Below are 22,710 nucleotides of genomic sequence, written 5' to 3'. Positions count from 1 at the left end.
CGGAGGAAAACCAAGTCAATTGGAAAAAGCACCCAACAAACCCATTTGTCAAATTCACTCAGCAAATATACATATAAAAAATTTATATGTATTAATTTCTTAAAAACGAGTCATCTAAATAAATATAAATCAACAATCCACTGGCATTACAAAGTTAATTGCTAAATCTTGGAGTAGAAAAAGGCAGAAAACTAGTGCTAGTTTTCATTTGGGACGTAAAAGGATAATCATTAATATTTGATTATTTGAATATTTAGTTTATCTTTTTGGAGAAACTAGAAGAAATACAAATTGATAATTTAAAATTGAAATTTCGAGAAAATTGATATTTTTTAATAGGAAGAAAAAGGAAAGTAGCTCTTTCCAAGTAGAAAATCAGGAACTCGTGCTTGCTGATGATAAGTAATGATTATTTGAATAAATTAAATAATTTTTGGCTTTAACAAAATAAAAAATTGTCAATTTGTTATTCGTGGACTTTCCACTTGAATTTCAGGACAGCACGGAACTACCGCAAAACCAGATACATGAAAGAAAAGGAGAGAGAGGAAGAAACAAGAAACAAAATCCCATTTCTAACGCCATAAAGATAGAAGAAAGAGAATTAAAACCAAAAAGCAACTGCCGTAAACTCATGTTCTTATTGTACTAACAGAAAGAAAGAAAGAAAGTGGTTTTGGTGAGATACGAAACAAAGAGAACAGTAAGGTTTCTTTCCAATGGCAGCAGAGAAGCAAGCACCACCACGCCCTACAATAACTCTGCCGCCGAGGCCATCTATGGATACCCTTTTCACTGGTGGACTTAGTCCGGGTCCCATGACTCTTGTCTCTTCTTTTTTCTCTGATAACTACCTTGACTCTGATTCCCGTTCTTTCTCTCAACTTCTCGCTGGTGCTATGGCTTCTCCTATTGCAAGACCTTCCTTTTTCACCGATGCCTCTTCTAACAAGCAAGACGGACTTGATAATAGTGCCAATTTGGGGTTTAAGCAAAGTAGGCCTATGAATTTAGTAGTTGCTCATCATTCTCCATTGTTTACTGTCCCGCCTGGGTTAAGCCCTTCTGGTTTGTTAAACTCACCTGGCTTCTTTTCTCCTCCTCAGGTAATTTTCTTGTTTTTGGATCTGAATAATTCTTGGTTGGTTTTTATGTTTCGCTTGGTATGGTATTTGGTGCCTTCTTTAGCAATTCGGTGGTGTTAGTTTGCGATTGGATGGTTAGTGTTTTGATTGCTTATGAGATTTGGATGGATTGAGTTTTTTTATTTTTTCTTTTTGCTTTGTTATGATCATAGAAAAAGATTTGACCTTTTTCCTTTTTTTTTTTTTTGTTGATATTTATTGTCAATTGAAATAGTTTGCAGAGTTTGAGAGCGAGAAGGGTGATTTGGGTGCTCCTTGTTGGAATTTGGATGAAATAATAGGCTGGATTTTAGATGAGCAGAATTTTCGGTGCTTGTTGATTATGCAATTGAGAAAGTGATAACATTTATGAGCTTAAATATTAGCTCAAATATAGTGGGGTTTATATGTTATTATGCTCAGTCGTGAGCAAATTAATTCGACAATTGAAAGAAAACTGAAATTCTTTTTTCCTTGTAACACGAGGGAGTGAGGAACCCTAACTTGCAAACCTTTTGCCTATCTTCTGGTGAGTTCTGCATTAGAACCATTTTATACCTAGTCTACAACCTAGCAAATTATCAGTTTCCCCCAGGTCAGGATTGGATTACAGCTTCATTATATAGCAAGGATGATTTATTTGTTGTTCTTGGATAAAAAGAAGAAATTTGATTAACACAGATTATCCGAAGTGTTGGAATGTGACTGGTCAGGCTGACAGCAAATGGAGTTTGGTTTAATAATTTGATTAAACAAACCTTCCAGCCATCTAATACGTTGACTCAAAGCCTTGCGATGCTCATGCTTATGGTTAAGGTAGTGCAATAAATTGACAGTGCAACAATAATGTGCCTGGAAACACATGTCTTTCTTAGGGGAGTAAACTCATTTGTGGTCTGTAAATTTAATTCATGTTTCCTATTATGGGTCTTATGTTTTAATTTCTATCATACTTTTATTTTAATTTTAGTACACTAAATTCCTTTTTGCATGATTCCTTGAGAAAATTCACCAGAGATATGATGACATCATAGCTTGACATGGATATAGTATTTTATAATTTTGAAAATTTCATGGTGGTATGATGACACATCCTATTTCAGCAGGATTTCTTTTGGAATCAATTTACAAGATACATAGATTTTTGTGATACAAATCAACTTGTAAGGATTGTAATGGGAAACACGGTTAAAATTAGGGTTGTAAATGAGATTTACCCCTACCTGGAGAAATGTAATTCTTTTCTGGGTCCTGGAAAGATGTAACTTATGTTTTTGTTTTGTTTTTCCTTAACTTAGTTGAATTCTATTAATATTATAATTGTGCCTGATAAAGAGATGGCCTTCCAACCTAATTAAAATGAACGAATACTTGAGAGGAAACACTCTATTCTGGCAACATTTGGTGTGATGGACTGATGCTGCTTGGAACCATATTATTGAGCAATGGCTTGAAACTGGAAGTGAGACATTTTTTTCTATATTATAATTGCAGAGTCCTTTTGGAATGTCCCACCAGCAAGCCTTGGCACAGGTTACAGCCCAAGCTGCACTAGCTGCCCAAAATCATATGCACTTGCAAGCGCAGTATCAACCTGCTCCAGTATCAGCTTCCACAGAGTTATTGACTCGGCAGCCCTCCTTCACTCCTGGTGAAGCTTCACAGCTACAGATGCTTCCCTCAACGTCTGAACCTCATAATTCCATGGTGGAAGCATCAGACCTCTCTCATTCTGATAGGAAACAGCAACCTCCTCTTGCTGTTGATAAACCGAGTGATGATGGCTACAACTGGCGCAAATATGGGCAGAAGCCAATTAAGGGCAGCGAATATCCGCGGAGTTATTACAAATGTACACATCTGAATTGTCCTGTCAAAAAAAAGGTTGAGCGTTCTAGTGATGGCCAAATAACTGAGATCATCTATAAAGGCTTGCACAGTCATGAGCAGCCTCAGCCTAATAAACGTGCAAAAGATAGTAGTGACCAAAATGGAAGTACAAGTTCTCAGGCTAAGCCTGAACCTGGTTCCCTATCTCAAGCTGGTAATATAAACAAATCGAATGAAACCTTTCCTGCTCATTCAGTGCATGGGATGGAGCAGGAACCTACTCAAGCGAACACAGAACTACCTGGGTCAAGTGACAGTGAGGAAGCAGGTGAAATGAGAGCAGAAGATGGAAACGAGGATGAACCAAACCCGAAAAGAAGGCAAGTTAGGAATTTTTCAGTAAATGTAGTCATAACTGGCTTTTCCCCCCTTATTTTCTGAAAATATCTCACCCCGGAGTGCAGGCAGACAGATGTTGGGACATCTGAGGTTGCTTTACCACACAAGACAGTCACAGAACCAAAAATCATTGTGCAAACAAGAAGTGAAGTTGATCTATTAGATGATGGCTATAGGTGGCGCAAGTATGGCCAGAAGCTGGTGAAAGGGAATCCTCATCCAAGGTGATCAATTGATTATTGCTTTATAGGTCTTTTGCCTCTAGTGTGTTTTTGATGTCTAGGTGGATTTTAGGGAGTTTCCTAAAGATAATACTTGCAATTACAATGTCAATCACAGAAATCCATCTTTATTGCCTTCACTATGAAGTCTGAAGAGTTTCTAGTAGGAGAAACAAAATACAACCGTCTACAAAAATTCCAGAGTTTTTACCTTATCAAATGACCTGTCATATGATGCCAAGAATTATTGTTTTGAAAGTTTGCATGAGAATCCCGCGCAAGATGACCCCGAGTTTGCCACTTTTGAAATTACCCCTATAATGAGTACAATAATGAAAAGTTTCCTCGAAGACTCAAAATGTCCTATACCTTCATTCAGAACCCTCCCCTTGCCTAGAGATTTAATTGTGCAGTTTCCCCATACCCTCTTTAAATATGAGAGCCATTAGCTCAACACTATACCCATAGCCATGATCTTATGTTTTTTGTCCATCTGCTCTTCTTGACACTTGTCATTACTTGCCAAATGTATTCTTGCATGTCTGTAAAATGGCTTAAATATCTTACCTTTTAGAATCTGTTCATTATGAAAATTCTTCTCTTTAAATCTGTAAGACCTTTCTTGCAATCGACGGCATCTTCTAAGAGAGTTTTCCATCCACTTTATCATCATCATCATTATTATTGTTTTTCTTAAATATTAATGATTATTATTATTATCATTATCTCAATTACCTAGTTTGCAGTGAATTTATTTTTTTGGTTATAGCTATTGCTTTCTATTTAGGGCTATATTTGCCACTAAATCAGGGCTATTGTTGTTTTCTTATATTCTTGGCCAACATCCTATTTTCTCCCCTTTCTTGGAAATATATATATATATATATATATATGTGTGTATTTGTATTTAGCTTATCTTTTTTGCTTTTGGTGTATAAGACAAATTACTTCACATTTGATTCTCCTCTTTCTAGCATCTATGCCATATTTGAGTATGGTTATTATTTTTGAATCACATGCAACTGGTGGTGAAATCTCTAGTATTTGCTAGTGATTTGGCAAGGAATAACTAATAGTTTCATGCCGTCTATATATATATATGGTTAACTTTTATGTGCAGGGTTTGACCGTTTGCCCTTTGAGACATTAATCCTATATTCATTTCCTGGTTGGTGTCGGACTAAATAGAATTGTTTAAATTTTGATATCAGTCTCTTTGAAACTTGATAACCAATGACAATGATATCAGAGAGGGAGAGAGAGAGAGACAGAGTTTTGCCCTAATATTTTGCCATATATCAAGATTGTTTTATAATCTTTCTATATCCTGGCAATGATATGCCTATTCTCTGGTTCTGGAACATCTGTCAAATTTAAGTTCCTATTAAGCTTCCAATATTTTGGTTATTCTATCATAGATATTGCTTGCTTTCTGGGAGTTTCATTTCTAATGTACTTATTATATGAATAGGAGCTATTACAAATGCACTAGTGCTGGGTGCAATGTCCGTAAGCATGTTGAGAGAGCTGCAGCAGACCCTAAAGCTGTGGTAACCACATATGAGGGAAAACATAATCATGATGTTCCTGCAGCTAGAAACAGTAGCCATAACACAGCCAACAACAGTGCACTACAATTGAAACCTCAAAAGGTGGTGGCTGAGAAGCATCCTTTCCTCTTTGGGAACAATGACAAAAGACCAGTACTTCTACAACTGAAAGAAGAGGAAATCGCAGTATAAATGCTCTGCTTAAAACTGCTAGAGAACTATAAGGATGACTCCAGCCAACTAACCTGGTAGAATGAAGAAGAGAGGAAAGTCTTTTGAAAGTTGGGAGACCTTGGTGGTTTTGGTTCTTTTTCATTTTGGTGCTTTTTTCTTTTTTTTTTTCTTTTTTGTTTGTTTTACCTTTTTGAATGAAATGTAGTTGTAATTGTTGCTGCTGCACATGTTAACAATTTGATACATAACATTATTTCACTACAGTTATGTAAAATTAAATTTAGAAGTTGCAGTGTATATGGTTGTTCACAGTTGAGTGGAGATGACAATAACTTGACATTTGCGAGTAATCTTAGTCTTGTCTATTTCTGCTCATGGATTCAGTCTCCTCTTTTCTGTTTGTGGTAAAGCTGTGGAGGACCCATGTGTAGTAGTTGCAGAGGCAGTATTACCAATTTGCGAATCCAGTTGTATGCTGACAGGTGAAATTGTACTGGAAGAGTCAAATCTACTCCGTTTCCTTTATCTTTTTTTGTTCTTTCTCGTGTCATCAAATGATTATCAACAGATGTGACTGCTCTCCTTGGAGCTGATATATCTAAAAAGGAAGAAATGGGTCCTTAGATCATAGAGATCATGATTGTGTAGAATCCAAGACATTGATTGTCTAAATGATTTGGGTTCTAATCCATAATGGAGATGATTTTATCTTGAGTTGTCTTTAGGACTATTTAACTACATAAAAAGAAATAATAATAGATCTAAATGATCTCTGAATGAATGTGTTTGTTTAGATAGCATATCCTTTTAGGCTTCTGGGAATGCAAAACAAGACTACACTTGGGCTATATGTTACAGTTGAAATGGGTATCAAACCTATACATGTTTAAGTATATTATTATTATTATTATTCTTTTAAAGCTTTTGATAAAGAAGTATGATTTCTGAGCTAATTTGCTTTGCTACTTTTGTCAAAATTGTCATGTTGTTAAAAGTTAAATATGACTCTGTTTCAGAAATAAACAGTAGAAAGAGAATCCATCATTTGGATCCATTCATAGTAAGACCTTGTAGAAGGTGTAAGATCCAAGGTCCGACATGGCTCAAAAGAATGTCCCAACTCTAGCCAACCAAACCACCCTCTTCCATTTTCTGTTAACAGGGAAAAGCAAAAAGAACTCCCAATTTATCACCTCTTCACCTCTTTCGTTTTCTGGAAAAAGAAATCTAAGTAATTATAAAATATCATCTACATATGAAAATGGTAAACATTCATAATAAGTTTATTTAAATGAAAGGTAAGCTATAGTATTCAATTAATTTGTAGGCATATTTAGTTATTGTTTTTCTTTCGAATATGCTGATCAAATTAAGAAATATAATAATATATGTGATGAAATAGAGTTTGAAATCCTTAAATAAGCGTTTGATTAAGAGGTAAAAGGAAAATGTAAAACAAACTTCTAACTTTTGAGCCATGTCCAATTCCCCTTGGATTGAACAGCAAGGAAAGAGGACACATGAAAAAGCAAATAATAATGAACACAGAGTTCTTCACAATTTTGGGTTCCACGGAAATTATCCTCATACTGGGGAAAATTTTCCTAAACTTAAGATACATTGAAGATATACAGTTGTAATAAAAGCTGTGTATTTATGAATAATGAGGTGCACTGTAGCTGTTATTGGCAGTTGGGCTTTTGCAATTGCAACCACCATAAGGACCCCTCTCTCTCGGAATCAACTAACGGAAAATTATAACAGAACTTATCTAACGGTTACATTTCACCTGTCTCTCTCTCCCTTTCTCTTCTTTTTGCAAAAACAAGGAAACAGACACACACACAAAAAGAAAGAAAGAAAAGCCATAAACACCACTCTTCTTCTTCAAAAAAAGGAAAAAAAAAAAGAGAAAAGAAAAGAGAGAAGACATGAACCAAAATAGGACCCATCTCTCTCTTCCTTTAATCTCGGACTATTGTTTTGCCCACCCGCAAATCTCGCGTGCCCCATATCGACAAACACTCTCAACCCATTCCCTCCAAAGAAGAAGAAAAAGAAAAAAGAACATTTTTTCGTTTTCGTTTCTTTTCTTGTTGGGTATAACCCAAATGCTAAAAGAGTTTGATGTAATGTGATAACTGCTACAATCAAAATTAGATAAAAACCCATTTTCCCAATCTGGGTTTGGGTCCTAGATTCGGGTTAATGGGTTGCGTTACCTCTAAACGGTCAGTCTCGGTGGCTGCCGGAGCTGCTGCTGCATCCTCCTCACCGTCTCTGGGTTTTAACGACCGTAGTACGGCTGCTTCATCAAGACAGCCATCTGGTTCTTTTCATTTTGATCAGAAAAGCAAGAAAGATAGAAAAGATCATAGCTTTAGTAGACGCAGAAAGGAAAGTTGTGACCTTGATAATAATAACAATAATAATGAGGACGAAAATGGGTTTAATCAGAGTAGCAATCATGAAAGCAAAAAGTATAGGAGGAGGAGTTCCAGTGGACAGAGTAATTTTAAGTTGGGATTTTCTAATAGGCAGAATGTTAGTGCCGAACAGATTGCTGCTGGGTGGCCTAGTTGGCTTAGTTCTGCAGCTGCTGAAGCTATTCATGGTTGGGTGCCTCTACGAGCTGATTCTTTTGAGAAATTGGAGAAGGTATTGATTTTGATCAAGCGACATTGTTCTGGATGATGGGAATTGGTTAATTATCATCACGTTTTATGCATTTTGTTTTTTCATTTGTCTGTTCTCCATTTTGTTTGTTTAGATCATATACGTGCATGTCTTTGGGATTCTATCATTTGCAATTTGTTTTGCTTTAATTTGCAAAATATCGTTTTTGCGGGTATCATGTCTCTGGAGATTCTGTCGTTTGCTATTTGTTTTGCTTTGGTTTCCAATTATCGTTTATGTGGTTATCATATCGTGGGAGGTGATAGAGAAGGCTCTGAAACTTTTCGAAATTTTCATTATTATAGAATTTGATCTTAGTATGGATGCTTGTGTTGTTTTTTTCTTGTGGATGCTAAACATCATCATATTTTAGCTTTCTTCCTTTTTGGTGGAGCATTCTAATTCTAACTTAGATATAGATGAAACGTAATTATCAACAAATTTGTTTGTGTGCAAGCATTATTAAACTGCTAAATTCAAAAGGAAGAGGATCAGAGTGTTTTATAAGGTTAACACATAAAAATACTTTCGTTCCAAAATTTGATGATGGTAAGGTCATAAATTCTGCACTTTAATGAAAGCATGTGAAAATAAGGTGAGAGCATGGTGCAAGGCTGAAGTTTCATGCTTCAACCATAAACTGTAAGGAATGTCACTATAGTTGGATCAGTTCATCTAGTGAAAAACGTTGTAGGGTTTGATGATATTTTTAGATTCTTGACACCTGAAGTTTGTGGGAGCAAGCCATTTGTGCTCGTTGTGTCGTTAATTTCGATCGGGTTGGGTGTTTAACATTGTGGCCATCAGCAACATTGGGAGTAAGGTGTGACATCATTAGGCAATAGGATCATGGAGTTTGAAGGCCAGGAATCTCAATTCTCCTTAGAGTGTCTCCCTAGCAATAGGCATGTCTTGAAGCATAAGCCAGAAACGCCCATAAAAAAATGTTGCTCGTTGTGTCGTTAATTTCGATCGGGTTGGGTGTTTAACATTGTGGCCATCAGCAGCATTGGGAGTAAGGTGTGACGTCATTAGGCAATAGGATTATGAGGTTTGAAGGACAGGAATCTCAATTCTCCTTAGAGTGTCTCCCTAGCAATAGGCATGTCTTGAAGCATAAGCCAGAAACGCCCATAAAAAAATGTTGCTAGTGGGGAACAAAGTTATTACAGCAAGAAACTACATTTGTTTGGTAAAATGCAGCAATTTTGATCCCTCTACTGCGTTTTAATAGGCACTAGGCAGTTCAATATGAAGTTGGCTTTAAAGTCCCTCTATTATTTGTTGACAGGCGGCAGATACCAAAGTTGAATACTTCTTTCTCTTTTCCTCTTTCATTTCTTTCCTTTCTTAGTTGTGCTGCTACAATGGTGGTTTGTGCTTATGTTTGGCTCATTTTCATAATTCTTGATGTCTGAGAAATGTTATTTGCAATTCTTTCTATGCACTTAGATTGGACAAGGAACATATAGCAGTGTGTTCCGAGCACGGGAAGTAGAAACTGGAAGGATGGTTGCACTGAAGAAGGTTCGCTTTGACAATTTTCAGCCAGAGAGCATTAGATTTATGGCACGTGAAATACTTATTCTCCGCAGGCTTGACCATCCAAACATAATAAAGTTGGAGGGCATCATTACATCTCGATTGTCGAGCAGCATATACCTTGTATTTGAATACATGGAGCATGATCTTGCTGGACTGTCATCTTCTCCAGACGTCAAGTTCAGTGAGTCACAGGTTAGTAGAGTTCAGTAGTTCCTCGTAGAAAATTATTACCTCTAGAGATAAATAGTCTTTTCTGTGCAATTCCAAATGTGAAGTCTTTGTATCTTATCTGTGAAACTTACTATTTGAAATTCAACAAATCCTTTTATTTTCATCTTTATCTTCTTGTAGTGTCTATTTATTCAACTGGGCTTGTCTTTTTTGTTCTTTTCTTCAATATATTATAGTCATTGTTCCATAAGACAGTAATTTATTTCATTATCATCATGTGGTTGCTTTCCACCAGGCTCTGCTCAGAAATTTAAGAGTTTGGTTGACTTTCTATATAGGTCAAGTGTTACATGAAGCAACTATTACATGGAATTGAGCACTGCCATTTACGAGGTGTATTGCATCGGGACATTAAGGTGTCCAACATTTTAGTCAACAATGAAGGGATTCTAAAAATAGGAGATTTTGGACTGGCCAATGTCCTTAACCCAAAGAACAAGCATCAACTGACCAGTCGTGTTGTGACTTTATGGTACCGACCCCCTGAACTCTTGATGGGTTCAACAAGTTATGGAGTATCCGTGGACCTATGGAGTGTGGGTTGTGTATTTGCAGAACTTCTTGTTGGGAAGCCTCTCCTAAAGGGGAGAACTGAGGTAATTATGCCACTTTGTTACAACTCATAGTATTGTCATATAAGCATACTTCTCCATACGTCTCCTGCAGCTTTTCCTAGCTATCAACTCGTCTTCCTAGTACCTAAAATTTTTTTTGACCTGATGAAATTTTTTAAACTACGGCTATACTACTTTTGGTTTTATATGAAAAAAATAAATTGAAGATAATTTTCATACTTTCATTGACTGTGTTTTATGCACTATGCCTTCTGGAGTTAAATATTGAAAATGATATGTAGCAATTGCTTTCAAAATTGCAAAATGCACAACACTTATTGGGGAAAAAAGAAAAAAGATTATTAAATTTCACTATATTGAGAACATTCCTAGTGGAATATCAAAGATATATATGGCTTGCAATTTTTCTCCAACTGTTAATGGGTGCTGCTGCACTTTGAATTATATGTTTGGCAGTTGAAGTTGATAATTGTTGCATAATAACTAGGTTGAACAATTACACAAGATCTTCAAGCTTTGTGGTTCTCCTCCTGACGAGTATTGGAAACAATGTAAGCTTCCTAATGTTACCATGTTTAAACCCCAGCATATTTATGAAAGTTCACTTCGAGAGAGGTGCAAGGATTTCCCAACTGCTGCTGTGGACTTGATAGAAACTTTTCTTTCCATAGACCCAGAAAAGCGTGGGACTGCCTCCTCTGCTCTTTTGTCTCAGGTAACCCATGAAAAGCTTTTCCATTATCTATTCTTCAAACAAGAGACAATGCTTGACGTACAGTCTTTTGTAGACTGCTGCAGGTTATGAGGTTCTGTGAGATCATTATTTTATCTTTTTATTCAAAAAAATTTTCTTGGAATCTCTACGGAAATTACTATAAAAAAAAATGGTACATTTTTTCTATTTTGATAGTTTCTTTTAGTTTATTTATTTAGTATTTGTATATTTGTATTGAATTTGTATTGTTTTTTACATTTTAAAATGAAAACGACCCTCTATTTTTCTTGAGAATACTTTTTTCTTTTTACTTTTCTTTTACTTTTTTCTATTTTTATTTTAAATTTGAATTTAACTTATTAGATTTATTAGTTGATTCATTCACATAATATCTCCAATCCAATACAATAAAATAAGAAGAAAAAAAGTATTGCAGGATCAGATCGGTCAAAAAAGAAATATTTTTTTTTGTTTTTTTTTGTTTTTTGTACAACTAGATTCTAAGACTAGTAATTTCAATTATCCTTTTCTTTTCTAGATTTTACATTTTTCGTTCCATATTATATTAATATTAAAAATATTAAAACGAAAAAACATGTAGTTAAGTGTCGTTTATGTGAGATCATTATTTTATCTTATCTTCTTTCAAATGGTGTACTTTCTTCCTTGCACTCTATAAGATTATATTAATATGACAACCTAATTCATCTTCAATTTAATGTTGTGGCCTCATTTCTTTTTATTCAATATTTTGTGCCTCTCAGCTTTCACTTTTTTCTCCTTTCAGCTTATATTTTTCTCCTTGTCTCCAGTACTTTAACACAACACCATATGCATGCGATCCGTCAAGCTTACCAAAGTATCCACCAAACAAAGAAATGGATGCCAAATATCGAGATGAAACACGGAGGTATAGTTATCTCAGGCCTTCTAATGTTTCAGGCTGTATTACTTTTAAGTTCAAATTACAAATGCACATATGATATCTTGAGGTTTTGCCTGTAGTAGGGTTTCATGTTGTGTGATTTACTTAAACATGCATAAGATAACAATTATTGGCTTTGGATGTTTGTGGCGATCTTGTAAATAATTTCTGGTATATCAGTTGTTCAGGAGAAACCTACTCAGTTAAGCAGCTAAACTGATATAGTATCTAACTGTACAAGCAAGGACTTACTAAATCTCCAAAGAATTTAACAATCCCAGGAATCAAATGATCTAAAGAAGAATGTCTGGTGTTCAAACTATGACATTCAAATGTTTTAACTGAGTTAACTGTTGTACTTCCAGGAGAATGTCTGGTGTTCATGACATTCAAATGTTTTAACTGAGTTAACTGTTGTACTTCCAGGAGAATGTCTGGTGTTCGAGCCAGAGATGCTGGAGCACCAAGAAGATCAAGAAAAGTTAATAGAACATTGCAAGAATGCAACATTCTCAATAAATATGCATCAAAAGAGGTCTCTCTCTCTCTCTCTCTCTCTCTCTCTCTCTCTCTGTTCTGGCTGTAAATCAGAGATGATTACCAATGGTTCAATTTTCTATTTATGCAGGAAATGAAAGATAAAACTCAAGTTGTTTGTAAACTCAATGACGGTAATACCCAGATGTTGAATAGAGGAAGAGGAGGTGTGAGCAGAGAAGTAAGTTCTTCAATTGACACAACCTCGGACACTTCCCAAGCAACAAAAGGAGACTGTATTTTCATGGGACCAGCACCGGTCATAGCTTCAAGTGGCTTTGCATGGGCAAAAAGGCGGCAAGAGGATGCTTCGTCCACATTATCTTACAACCAATCTATGTCAATGACTCAAATTAGTGCATTAGATTCATCGAGTTTCAGCTTCGCAAACAGTTCCTTTAATTTAACAAAAGAAGAGGAGAGCAGCCGTGGCTCTCATGAGGCTGCATCCAATCATGTGATGCAGAAGAAACGAAGCAGATTCGATTCATCAGATTCTTTTGATGCATCAAATATATACTATTTCTATGATTCAAAGGCAAAAATTGAGTATAGTGCGGTAAGTGTAGTACATCATAACCTAAAAAGTCTTTTATCAACAATTGTTCTTCACAAAACTCCAGTTTTCCTTTAGTTGTTTTCTTCTGGATGTTCTGGTACTTAGTCACCTCATCTTTGATTTGTTAGGAAGACGATAAAGAAAGGGAGAAGGTTGAATTTTCTGGACCGCTGTTATCTCAGGCATATAAATTTGATGAGCTCCTGCAAAGGAATGAAAGTCAAATACGCCAAGCAACTCGAAGATCAAGGATAAATAGAGGTACAGGAAGATAACTTGGAATTTCTTTGTATGTGCCTGCTAAGAAAAGAAAGATTGAAACATGTAGACAGAGCATGTGGAAAGTTTCTCTAATGTAAAACATGCTGGTATTTCTTGTTATTGCAGACAAGTAAGGCGCATAGATTCTGGTATGGAAGACTGGAAGGCAATGCTCATGCAGACTTGCTAGCTAACTCGGGACATGGGTTGCTAGTTGGCCCTGATGCTTCTTGCTGACATTGATACTGCAACTGCCTGCCTTTAGGTTCAGAACCTCCTCTGATTTTGTGTCCATTGTATTAGGTGCTCAAAAAAGAAAAAAGAAAGTTCTTATATTTGTAATGTATAACGGACTGATCAAATAGAAAATGAAGATCAGGTCTCAGAGGTGCCAAACCCACCGCCATCCCCAAAACACAAAAAATGAAAAAGGAAAACGAAAGGATATTTGTTTAACAATATGATGCAGCACACATTGTTCACACTTTCTGTATCATTTTGTACATGGCCGGCCTGTCTTTTTCTCATAGTGCAAATTCTAGGGATGAATGGAAAATTCTGCAAGTAGGCATCCAACTTGAGGTGAAAGATTTGTAGAAATCTTTCATGAGGGTTAAATGCAGCTAATATAAATAATTGCAGTCATAACATAGCCTTTTATCCCAAATGCAACATTGATAGTGATAATTACAGGAATATGGTTTAAATAGACTCTTAAGCTTTGCATGTGGAGTTAAATAAGTCTGTTTGATATTTTTGAGCCATTTTTAATTCAAAATCTTTAATATTTTTACATAAGAAAATAAGACTATCTTTAATTAATTTTTTATATACCTTAAATTTTTTATTTCATTTTTTTTAAATTAAATAATATTATAATATATTTTTATTTTTTAAATATAAAATAGTCATTTAGCTATCTAAACTTTACTATCTATTTTATATTTAATAAATATAAAACAAAATTTATATATTTGATAGACAATATTTAAAATTTTTATTTTTTTATTAATAAAAATATAATATTAATATTTATAAAAATAAAAATAAAAAAAATAAAAATATACTAAATTTAGATAAAATATTTATATATGAATATTTTTAACAAAATTTATATATTTGATAGACAATATTTAAAATTTTTATTTTTTATTAATAAAAATATAATATTAATATTTATAAAAATAAAAATAAAAAAAATAAAAATATACTAAATTTAGATAAAATATTTATATATGAATATTTTTAAAATACTTTTATCATAAGAATTATGATGTTTAAAATATAAAAAAATTATCTAAAAGCCACTCTTTTTAAAATATAAAATAAAATAAAAATATTAATATTTAATAAAAATTTATAATTTTTATAGTAATATTGTTAATAGCTAATTATTTAATTCTTATAAAAAAGTTAAATTAAACTAAAAGAATTAATTTTAAATTAAAATGACAAAAAAGCCTATTTTGACCCTTATTTCATAATTATACTCTTCTTCTTATTACATAATTATACTCTTTTTCGAACCAGGCTAGAAGCGAGCAGCTTGGTTGAAGCCATCTGACAAACAGTCTCAAAAGTTAAGCTAATGTCATATCTGTTTCATCCGTAAGATGAGCAGGTATCCAAGAGTTTCTTCTTCTGTTTTTTTTCTTTTAATTTTTGCTGTTAAAATCATCCTTCCCTACTAATTCACGGGACGTCATTCTTCCATATTATTTATTTATTTATTTATTTATTTTTACAATAAAATTTATGATTCCTCTTCTATCTCAACTGAAGATTTTAAAAATAAAGCCTTAATATAGGGTTTGAATTCATTAGGAGCAACCAAAGAATTTTAGCAAGCAATTTATACATAATCTAGCTTGTATAATTTGTGATACTATCTAAACTTTCGTTCAAATATTTCCTCCAAATTAAAAATTAAAATACTCAAAGGTAAACCAATTTGTAAGATTGAGGAAGTAGAAGAGAAAACAAAAAAACAAGCAAAAAAAGAAGAAGAATGTAGGGCAAAATCCCTCACTTTAGCTGCAAAGACTAGAGCAGCAAAGCGGCCATGGAAGCCCTAACTTGATGTGCGCCAGTCGCACCATCGTGCGCCACAACAAAATCCCCTCTCAGTGGAATACCACGCCACCCCTTTCCTCCCGAGGTAAGCGCTCGGCCTCTGGCGCCTCATTTCCTCTTCTTTCCTCTCCTCTTTTCTTTTTATAACATCTCTCTCTCCCCTTAACCCTAATTTTCTTTCTTTCTCATTTTAACCCCCGGCTAAAATGTCTATTTGCCCCTTCAACTTATAACCAATAGCCAATTAGCTTAAATTTTAATTTTTTATCAGTTTATTAAGCAACTTGGTAAAAAATAGTTAGTTCAATCCAATTAAAAAACTTACTCAAATTCAATTTATCTTTTTAACTTTATATGTCAAATTATATAAAAGTAATTTTTATTGAGTTAAAATAAAATAAAATAAAATAATTTTAACATAATTTACTCATTTCGTTTAACAAAAATAATTACATAATATTTTAATTAAAATTTTAGACTTAAATAATATCATTAAACTCATATTACATTTTAAAAATATTTAATTTTAGTTTCTAATAAAAATAATAATTTAGTATATGTCTTAATCCCAAATTTTCATCCCAGACCTTCATGTATAGATATCGAATCATTATTCAACTGGTGGATTAGTTGTTTAATTATTAAATAATATAAATATGACTTAATAGTATCAACTTATTTTATTTAGTACTGTCAAAAATTAAATGATATTAATTTATATTTTATAACAATATTGAATTATCACAATTCATAGCTATTAGTTAAATATATTATCAAAAAAATTTAAATATATAAAACTAGAATAGAATCGAATATCACATAAAATCTATAATTTATGTAAAAATATAAAGCGATGTCATATAATATAAAATATTTAGCAATGCTAAATTTATTATATGTTAGTCTAATTTTTTCAAAAAATATTAGTTTGACTTTAGCTAACAAATGCATCTATTTAAATTTTTATAAGAGTTAAAATATATCACGACATTATTTTATCTCTTTTTATATAATATGTGATTCTATTTTTTATTTTTTATTTTAAATTTTCAATTTTCAATTTCAAATTTTAAATTTTAAATTTTTAGTAATATTTTTTATCAATAACTATCAATATAATAACTTATAATATTTATATAAATTATACAAATAATTTAAAATTTTATAATATTTATATAAATTATATAAATAATTTAAAAAATTAAAGAAAACATTTTAAATTTTTTTGAAAATATTAAATAAAATAAAAGGATATTATCTAATTTTATTATTTTATTATTCTTATTAGAAAATTAGGGTAAATTAGATTACACTTAAATAATTTTATTCTAGCTCAATAAAAAATTAATTTTATAAAATTTAATATTTAGTATGAATTTTAATGACCAAATTGAACTTTTTGTAATAACTAAATATTTTAATTGGGTTGAATTAACTATTTTTACTAAATTGCTAGATAAATTGACTAGAAAATTAACATATGAGCGGATTCCTTATTGACTCAAAGTTCAGGAGACATATTGACACTTTGATCAATTAAATGTTTTAATTGGGTTGAATTGACTATTTTTATTTTTATTTTTTTGATTTACTTTCTTTTTACTTAATATTGGAAGAAATACATTTCATTTGAGAAAAAGATATGAAAGAAAAAAATAAAATAAAAATAATAAAGTTAAAAAAGAAGTTTTGGTATTATAAAATATATTAATAAATTAATATGGAATTTAGAAATCTTACTTATTTTGTTGAAATTTAGTTTAGCTATAGTTGATTTCATACAATTTTAATTATGTAGAATTCTAAATTAATTTTCACTTTATTCAAAATATATAAATTTAAATTTATAAATAAATTACATATATTTTATGGATCTTAATCAAACACAACATAAAATAATATTAAAATAATAATTTCTAATATTATAAATGAATGGAGCCAAAAAGAGAGTAGGAGAAAAATTAATTTTAATTGTACTTAACTATTAACACATCTCTCGTTCAAAAAGTTTATTAGAACTCTTTAGAAGAAAAAAAATAGAATATAAATAATATTTTTATTCTTTTTAAAAGGTTGAAAATAATTATATTTCAATTTAGGAGTACAAAAGTTCTTAACTATTGAGTTAAAATTATGCGTATTTAGCTATTTAATATTTTAAAGGAAAAATAAAAGTAGAATATTATAAAATTTGAATGTAAAAGTTTTAAATCATAAAGTAAAAATTTAATTTATCTCTATTATTGTAATAAAAATTTTTAATTAATTTTTTTTATTTTTCTAATGATTATTAATTAAAGGAATAAAGTTCAATGTGTCTCTTGAATTTATCGCAAAAGATCAAATAGACCTTTTTAATCTTTTTGGATCAATTTAATACACAACTTGCCATTTTTTATCAAATAACCTCAATTTTACCGGTGAACGAGTGCGTGATTTACACATTGAAGACAAGGTGCGTGAATTTCCTTCCATATATTTAATCAAGTATTTATCCAAATTTTACCTTAATTAAATTTCAATTCATCTTGATTAATTTTTAAAAAATTGATATCCATCACCTCCACCAGCTTCAAAATCATAACCACCCACTCCATCATTAACAAATTCAAAACAGAGAAAGCATCCAAAATGCTGCTATTTTTTGTTGCCGGAGAAGATGAAGACACCAACGGTGAAGGTCTCCAGCAGCACGACGACGTTTTGACAGAAGATATGTTATTTTTGTGATTGAGCTCGATGTTGCTTTTGGTGGGTGTTGCTACTGTTCAACGGCAATGCTATTGGTGGTTATCCATTTCAAATTCGTTGTCTTTTTTTTTTTTGGTTAATTACTTTAGGCTTAATTGCAAAAAAAATTTCGAGCTTTGGCATTTTTCTCAATTTAATTACGTGTTTTTAATTGTAACAATGTCATGCGCGACATTATAAATTTTGTCAAATCGATACATAAATGAAATTTCTAGTGAAGTTTATTCCACGTGGCTGTCGGCGCTCTGGTAACTTAAATTGAAACGGTGCATTTTAAAGCAAAAGCAGAAATGTTGCGTTTTGCCCTATAGAAACGGTGCGTTTTTTAGTCTTAATAAGGAACAAAAAAAAAAGAACGAAACGATAGCATATATGGTGTAAGAAAATCCTAAACTCCCAAAATTGAAATAGCTGTTATTTCTTACCGTTTGTGATTACTTAAACCATTTGAAGAATAGAGTGAAAGTGAAGCCGCTTTGAAGAATCAAACACGTTGTGGTCCCTTCAACCAGCAAAGACAGCAGCAACCATCGAACATTGTGGTCCCTTGAAGTACCGACCACTAGAAAAGGACAAGTAAGTTATTACATTGTTAATTATTTTTCTAAGAAACTTTTACATTAACGAGATCAATGCGATATATATGGGGTAGAGCATCAATCAATTTTTTATTACTGCACTTTCGGGTTTCTCAAAATATATTTGAGTTTATTGTGATTTTTGTATTTATTTATTTGAGTTTGTCATGGTCCGTAGGGTCTTATTCATGTAAGTATTGTGTTTGTCTTATTGAAATATTAACTCATGCACTCTTTCAATAGAATGTCTGACAACTTTTCTATATATATATAAACTATGGTGGGCGTTTTGCATATGTTTGTGGGAATGTGGTTTATGTAGGTGGAGATATTTTACCTAAACATGGATTAGACCCAGATAGGATAGGATATTTGGACATACTTGATGAAGCAGAAAAACTAGAGTATTATGGGGCAAAGATGTCTTATAAGATTCCAGGAATGAGTTTGAATGATGGGTTAAGGGAAATGGTGGATGATAGAGGGTTAATGGATATGATTAAGTATATAGATGAAGGCAATGGAGTATTACAAGTCTATATTGAAGGAGAGAAAGGTGTACATGGAAAAGATGGTGGTGTTAGCTGTATTAGTGAAAATCCAGAAGGTGTACATGAAACTGAGGAACATAGTGAGCAATTGCAGCAAGAAGTAGAATCAGAAGAGGATCCTGACTACTTACCAGTTGATGAGAGTGAGAGTGAGACTGATGATTTAGATGAAAATGAGGATGAGAGTGACAATTTAAATGATTTAGATGAAACTGTGTTTGATGTCAGTGTTCAACATAGTGAGTAATTGCAACAGCAAGTAGAATCAGAAGAAGATCCTGAGTACTTACCAGTTGATGAGAATGACACAGATGATAGACTAAATGATAATGAATTGTTAGATAATGATGAGTATGTGGAAGCAAGGAAAAGGACAACAAAGTATAAGAATTATGTGTCTGTTGATGAGCTTGCTGACAGATTACATGGCAACACTGGTTTGCAGTTCAAAAGAGCATCTACTGATGGCACTACTGGGGCAGAAAATGTTGGACATGAGGCATCTGGCTTTGTAAGTGAATACGAAGACTCTGATGGGGAGGTTGTGGCAGAGGAGCTAAAAATGGTTGGAGAGGTGCTGCACCTGTTAGAACCTAAGAGAGTCAAGCAAATTGAGTAGTACAATGCAATTGTGATTAAATATAGAGCATGACATTTTCTTTTTTAGGAAAATATTGTGTCTGTTATCTTGTTTGCAAACTTGTGCCTTTCTTTGTAGCAGCCTTTGCACTAATTTCTTGTAGACAAATACTGGCTTTGTACCCGCACATATTAACAAAATATTTTGAAGGCAGATAATGCCTTTATTTTCATCAATTCATACTCTTCTTAAACACTTGTATTCTCCATTTATGAGTTATACTAGTACCATATATGCAAAAGGCATCCAACTTCAAGTTATATGGCCTATGTCAAAATGCTCAATAATCATAAATTAACATTGTCATTTATTCAATATTTCTGTTCAAATTACAAAACAAACATTTATCTAACAGTTAAGCTAAACTCATAGGCATTACAATACCAATACCAATAAGTAGTACAATATAAAAGTTTCTAAAACCACATCAGGACACTCTCTTTGTAGTATTTTCTTCTCAGAATTTAGCTTTCTGTAGTCATCAAGTTTTCTGCAATCATCAAGTTTTATGCAGTCATCAAACTTTTTGTAGACATCAAGTTTTCTGCAATAGTTGACTCCATTACCATATTCACTTTCATTACTTCTTCCAATGCATCCTTTCAGCCTTCAAATGATTCATTACCTCTTTTTATAAGGAAGGCATTCCTATGTCAGGGTGAAGCCATTGAACTACTGATCCAGCTCGCAATTGAAGCATTACAGGATCAGAAGTTCTAAATGAATCTTTCAATCAACCTAATACAACACCATTATCTCTTCCATGCACGACCTTAAAACTAGCAGACAGATGTCAATTTGGGGGCATATGCACCACGAGAATAAGAAAAACTAGGGTTACAGATTGTAAATGAATTTGGGAATTAGGAATTTGGGGCATATGAAGCACAATGCATTTGGGGCATATTAAGACTATAAAAACGCACCGTTTCTATAAGGCAAAACGCAACATTTCTGCTTTTGCTTTAAAATACACCGTTTCTACGTGTTTAAGTTACCAGAGCGCCGACAGCCACGTGGAATAAACTTCACCGAAAATTTCATTTATGTATCGATTTGACATAATTTATAATGTCGCACATGACATTGTTACAATTAAAAACACGTGATTAAATTGAGAAAACGCCAAAGATCAATAATTTTTTTGTAATTAAGCCATTACTTTAATGTATTTGGGTCTAAACATGTTGTACGAGAAAAGAAAACAATTGGATGAAGAATTCAATTCCAAATTGAATGATCAAAGTGCAATTTTATTAGGTTGTTGAATATCTTCTTTTTTATTCCTGATGGTCAGGTTTTTTTCTTTTTTAAAATAGGATGGAGAATCAAACTTTACCCTTTATGCACTTAAAAAATAGATTAAAGTTTTTTATATGGTTTCATGGACAAAAACAATTCAAACTATTAATATCTATGATACAATGTAAAGTAAAATAGAAAAAGTATATCTAAACATATTTTTTGTTTTTTATTTTTAAAAATTTATTAAAATATTATTTATAATGTAAATATTAAATACTCTTTAAAATAAAAAATACTACCAAATGTTTTTAATCAGCGAGAGAGGTAAAGCTATAAACCATCATCAAAACAAGGTAAATTATATCTTGGACTCGGATACACTGTGTTATATATCCGGTGTCCAAAACACAGTCGTTTCATTTGAATGAGATAGCTGAATTTTAAAACATACGTGTGAGAAAGTTTCATTTTAAATATAATGGCTACCTATTATTGCCGATTTAAAATAAAATCGTAAGCTTTCTTTCAACAGTTTTGGTTTGAGTTTTTGTCTTCTCCGTCATTTAAAGCTTCAAATTAGATTTTGTAAGCTGTTGTTCTTTATTTTTTTCTTTATTTTTTATTTTCTACTGCATAATATTGTTGTTTTTATTTTATTTTCTTATAATATTGTTGTTCTTATTTTCTTTTCTTTTCTTTCTTCTTTGCTCTCATACATAGATTATGCCAATTTGCATATTTTAAAAATTTATTTTCAACAAGCTGAAATTCTTTATTTTCTCTCCATTTATTAAATCTTCAAATCAGATTCTACAAGTTTTAATTTTTTCTTTCAAAATATGATAACGATTTCATTGTTGAAAAATAATAGGTTTACTATGTAGAACATTGAGGTACATTATATATGAACTACATGTTCATTACATATGAATTACAGGTTCATCGTGTTATTCATAATTTTAAAAATAAATTTATTTTTAAAATAGAATAGGTTCAATTCGTAGTACAATGAACTTTATATTACTAACAAATGAACATAAAAGTTTTACGTGATGAACATGCCATGTATACATAAAAATGAATAAGTATTCATGAGTTATAATGAACGGATTCATTATCTATAAACAATAGGTTCATTAAAGTATTACTTGAGGTTCATTATAGATGAACTACAGGTTCATCATGTTGTTCATAATTTTGAAAAGAAAAACTATTCTTTGAAATGAGATATATTCATTTTATAGTACAACGAATCTTATGTCATTAACAGATGAATATAAAAATTTTACGCAATGAACATGCTATATGTTCATTATCTACAAACAACATATTTATTAAAATATTACTCGAGGTTCATTATATATGAACTACAAGTTCATCATGTTATTTATAATTTTGAAAATAAATTTATTTTTGAAATAGAATAGGTTCATTTTATAGTACAGTGAATCTTATATTATTAACATATGAGTATATGAGTTTTACATAATAAACATGTCATATGTGCATAAAATTAAAACAGTATTCATGAGTTATAATGAACGGATTTA

General features: G+C 32.0%; 2 protein-coding genes and 1 long non-coding RNA gene across 5 annotated transcripts; 2 read left to right on the top strand and 1 right to left on the bottom strand.

Annotated features, from left to right (window-relative positions):
- Window positions 1–472: 472 nt before the first annotated feature.
- On the top strand, window positions 473–5,648 carry LOC8283442 (probable WRKY transcription factor 4). The gene is made up of 4 exons (XM_015725894.3): window positions 473–1,106; window positions 2,619–3,334; window positions 3,419–3,577; window positions 5,046–5,648. The coding sequence occupies exons 1-4, from the start codon at window positions 720–722 to the stop codon at window positions 5,314–5,316; spliced, it is 1,533 nt and encodes a 510-aa protein (XP_015581380.1). The 5' UTR covers window positions 473–719; the 3' UTR covers window positions 5,317–5,648.
- A 1,308-nt stretch (window positions 5,649–6,956) lies between these two features.
- On the top strand, window positions 6,957–13,804 carry LOC8283441 (cyclin-dependent kinase C-2 C). 3 transcript variants are annotated; one of them, XM_015725893.3, is made up of 10 exons: window positions 6,957–7,956; window positions 9,427–9,711; window positions 10,029–10,346; window positions 10,813–10,876; window positions 10,997–11,040; window positions 11,853–11,950; window positions 12,392–12,500; window positions 12,594–13,061; window positions 13,190–13,322; window positions 13,449–13,804. In XM_015725893.3, the coding sequence occupies exons 1-10, from the start codon at window positions 7,507–7,509 to the stop codon at window positions 13,454–13,456; spliced, it is 1,977 nt and encodes a 658-aa protein (XP_015581379.1). In that variant the 5' UTR covers window positions 6,957–7,506; the 3' UTR covers window positions 13,457–13,804. The 3 variants fall into 3 exon arrangements, with proteins under 3 accessions (XP_015581379.1, XP_048229702.1, XP_015581378.1); XM_048373745.1 differs by lacking the exon at window positions 10,813–10,876 and having other exon boundaries at window positions 10,912–11,040; XM_015725892.3 differs by having other exon boundaries at window positions 6,958–7,956; window positions 10,813–11,040.
- Window positions 13,001–15,690, bottom strand: LOC125370072. Its single transcript, XR_007215751.1, has 2 exons — window positions 15,352–15,690; window positions 13,001–13,264 (listed from the first exon to the last, which is right to left on the bottom strand). It is a non-coding gene; the product is annotated as an uncharacterized LOC125370072 (long non-coding RNA).
- Window positions 15,691–22,710: the final 7,020 nt, after the last annotated feature.

The sequence above is a fragment of the Ricinus communis genome, chromosome 5 (assembly GCF_019578655.1).
Source record: "Ricinus communis isolate WT05 ecotype wild-type chromosome 5, ASM1957865v1, whole genome shotgun sequence".
Lineage (NCBI taxonomy): Eukaryota > Viridiplantae > Streptophyta > Magnoliopsida > Malpighiales > Euphorbiaceae > Ricinus > Ricinus communis.
Note: the sequence above shows the minus strand (reverse complement) of the source record. Positions and strands in the feature narration are given on the sequence as shown.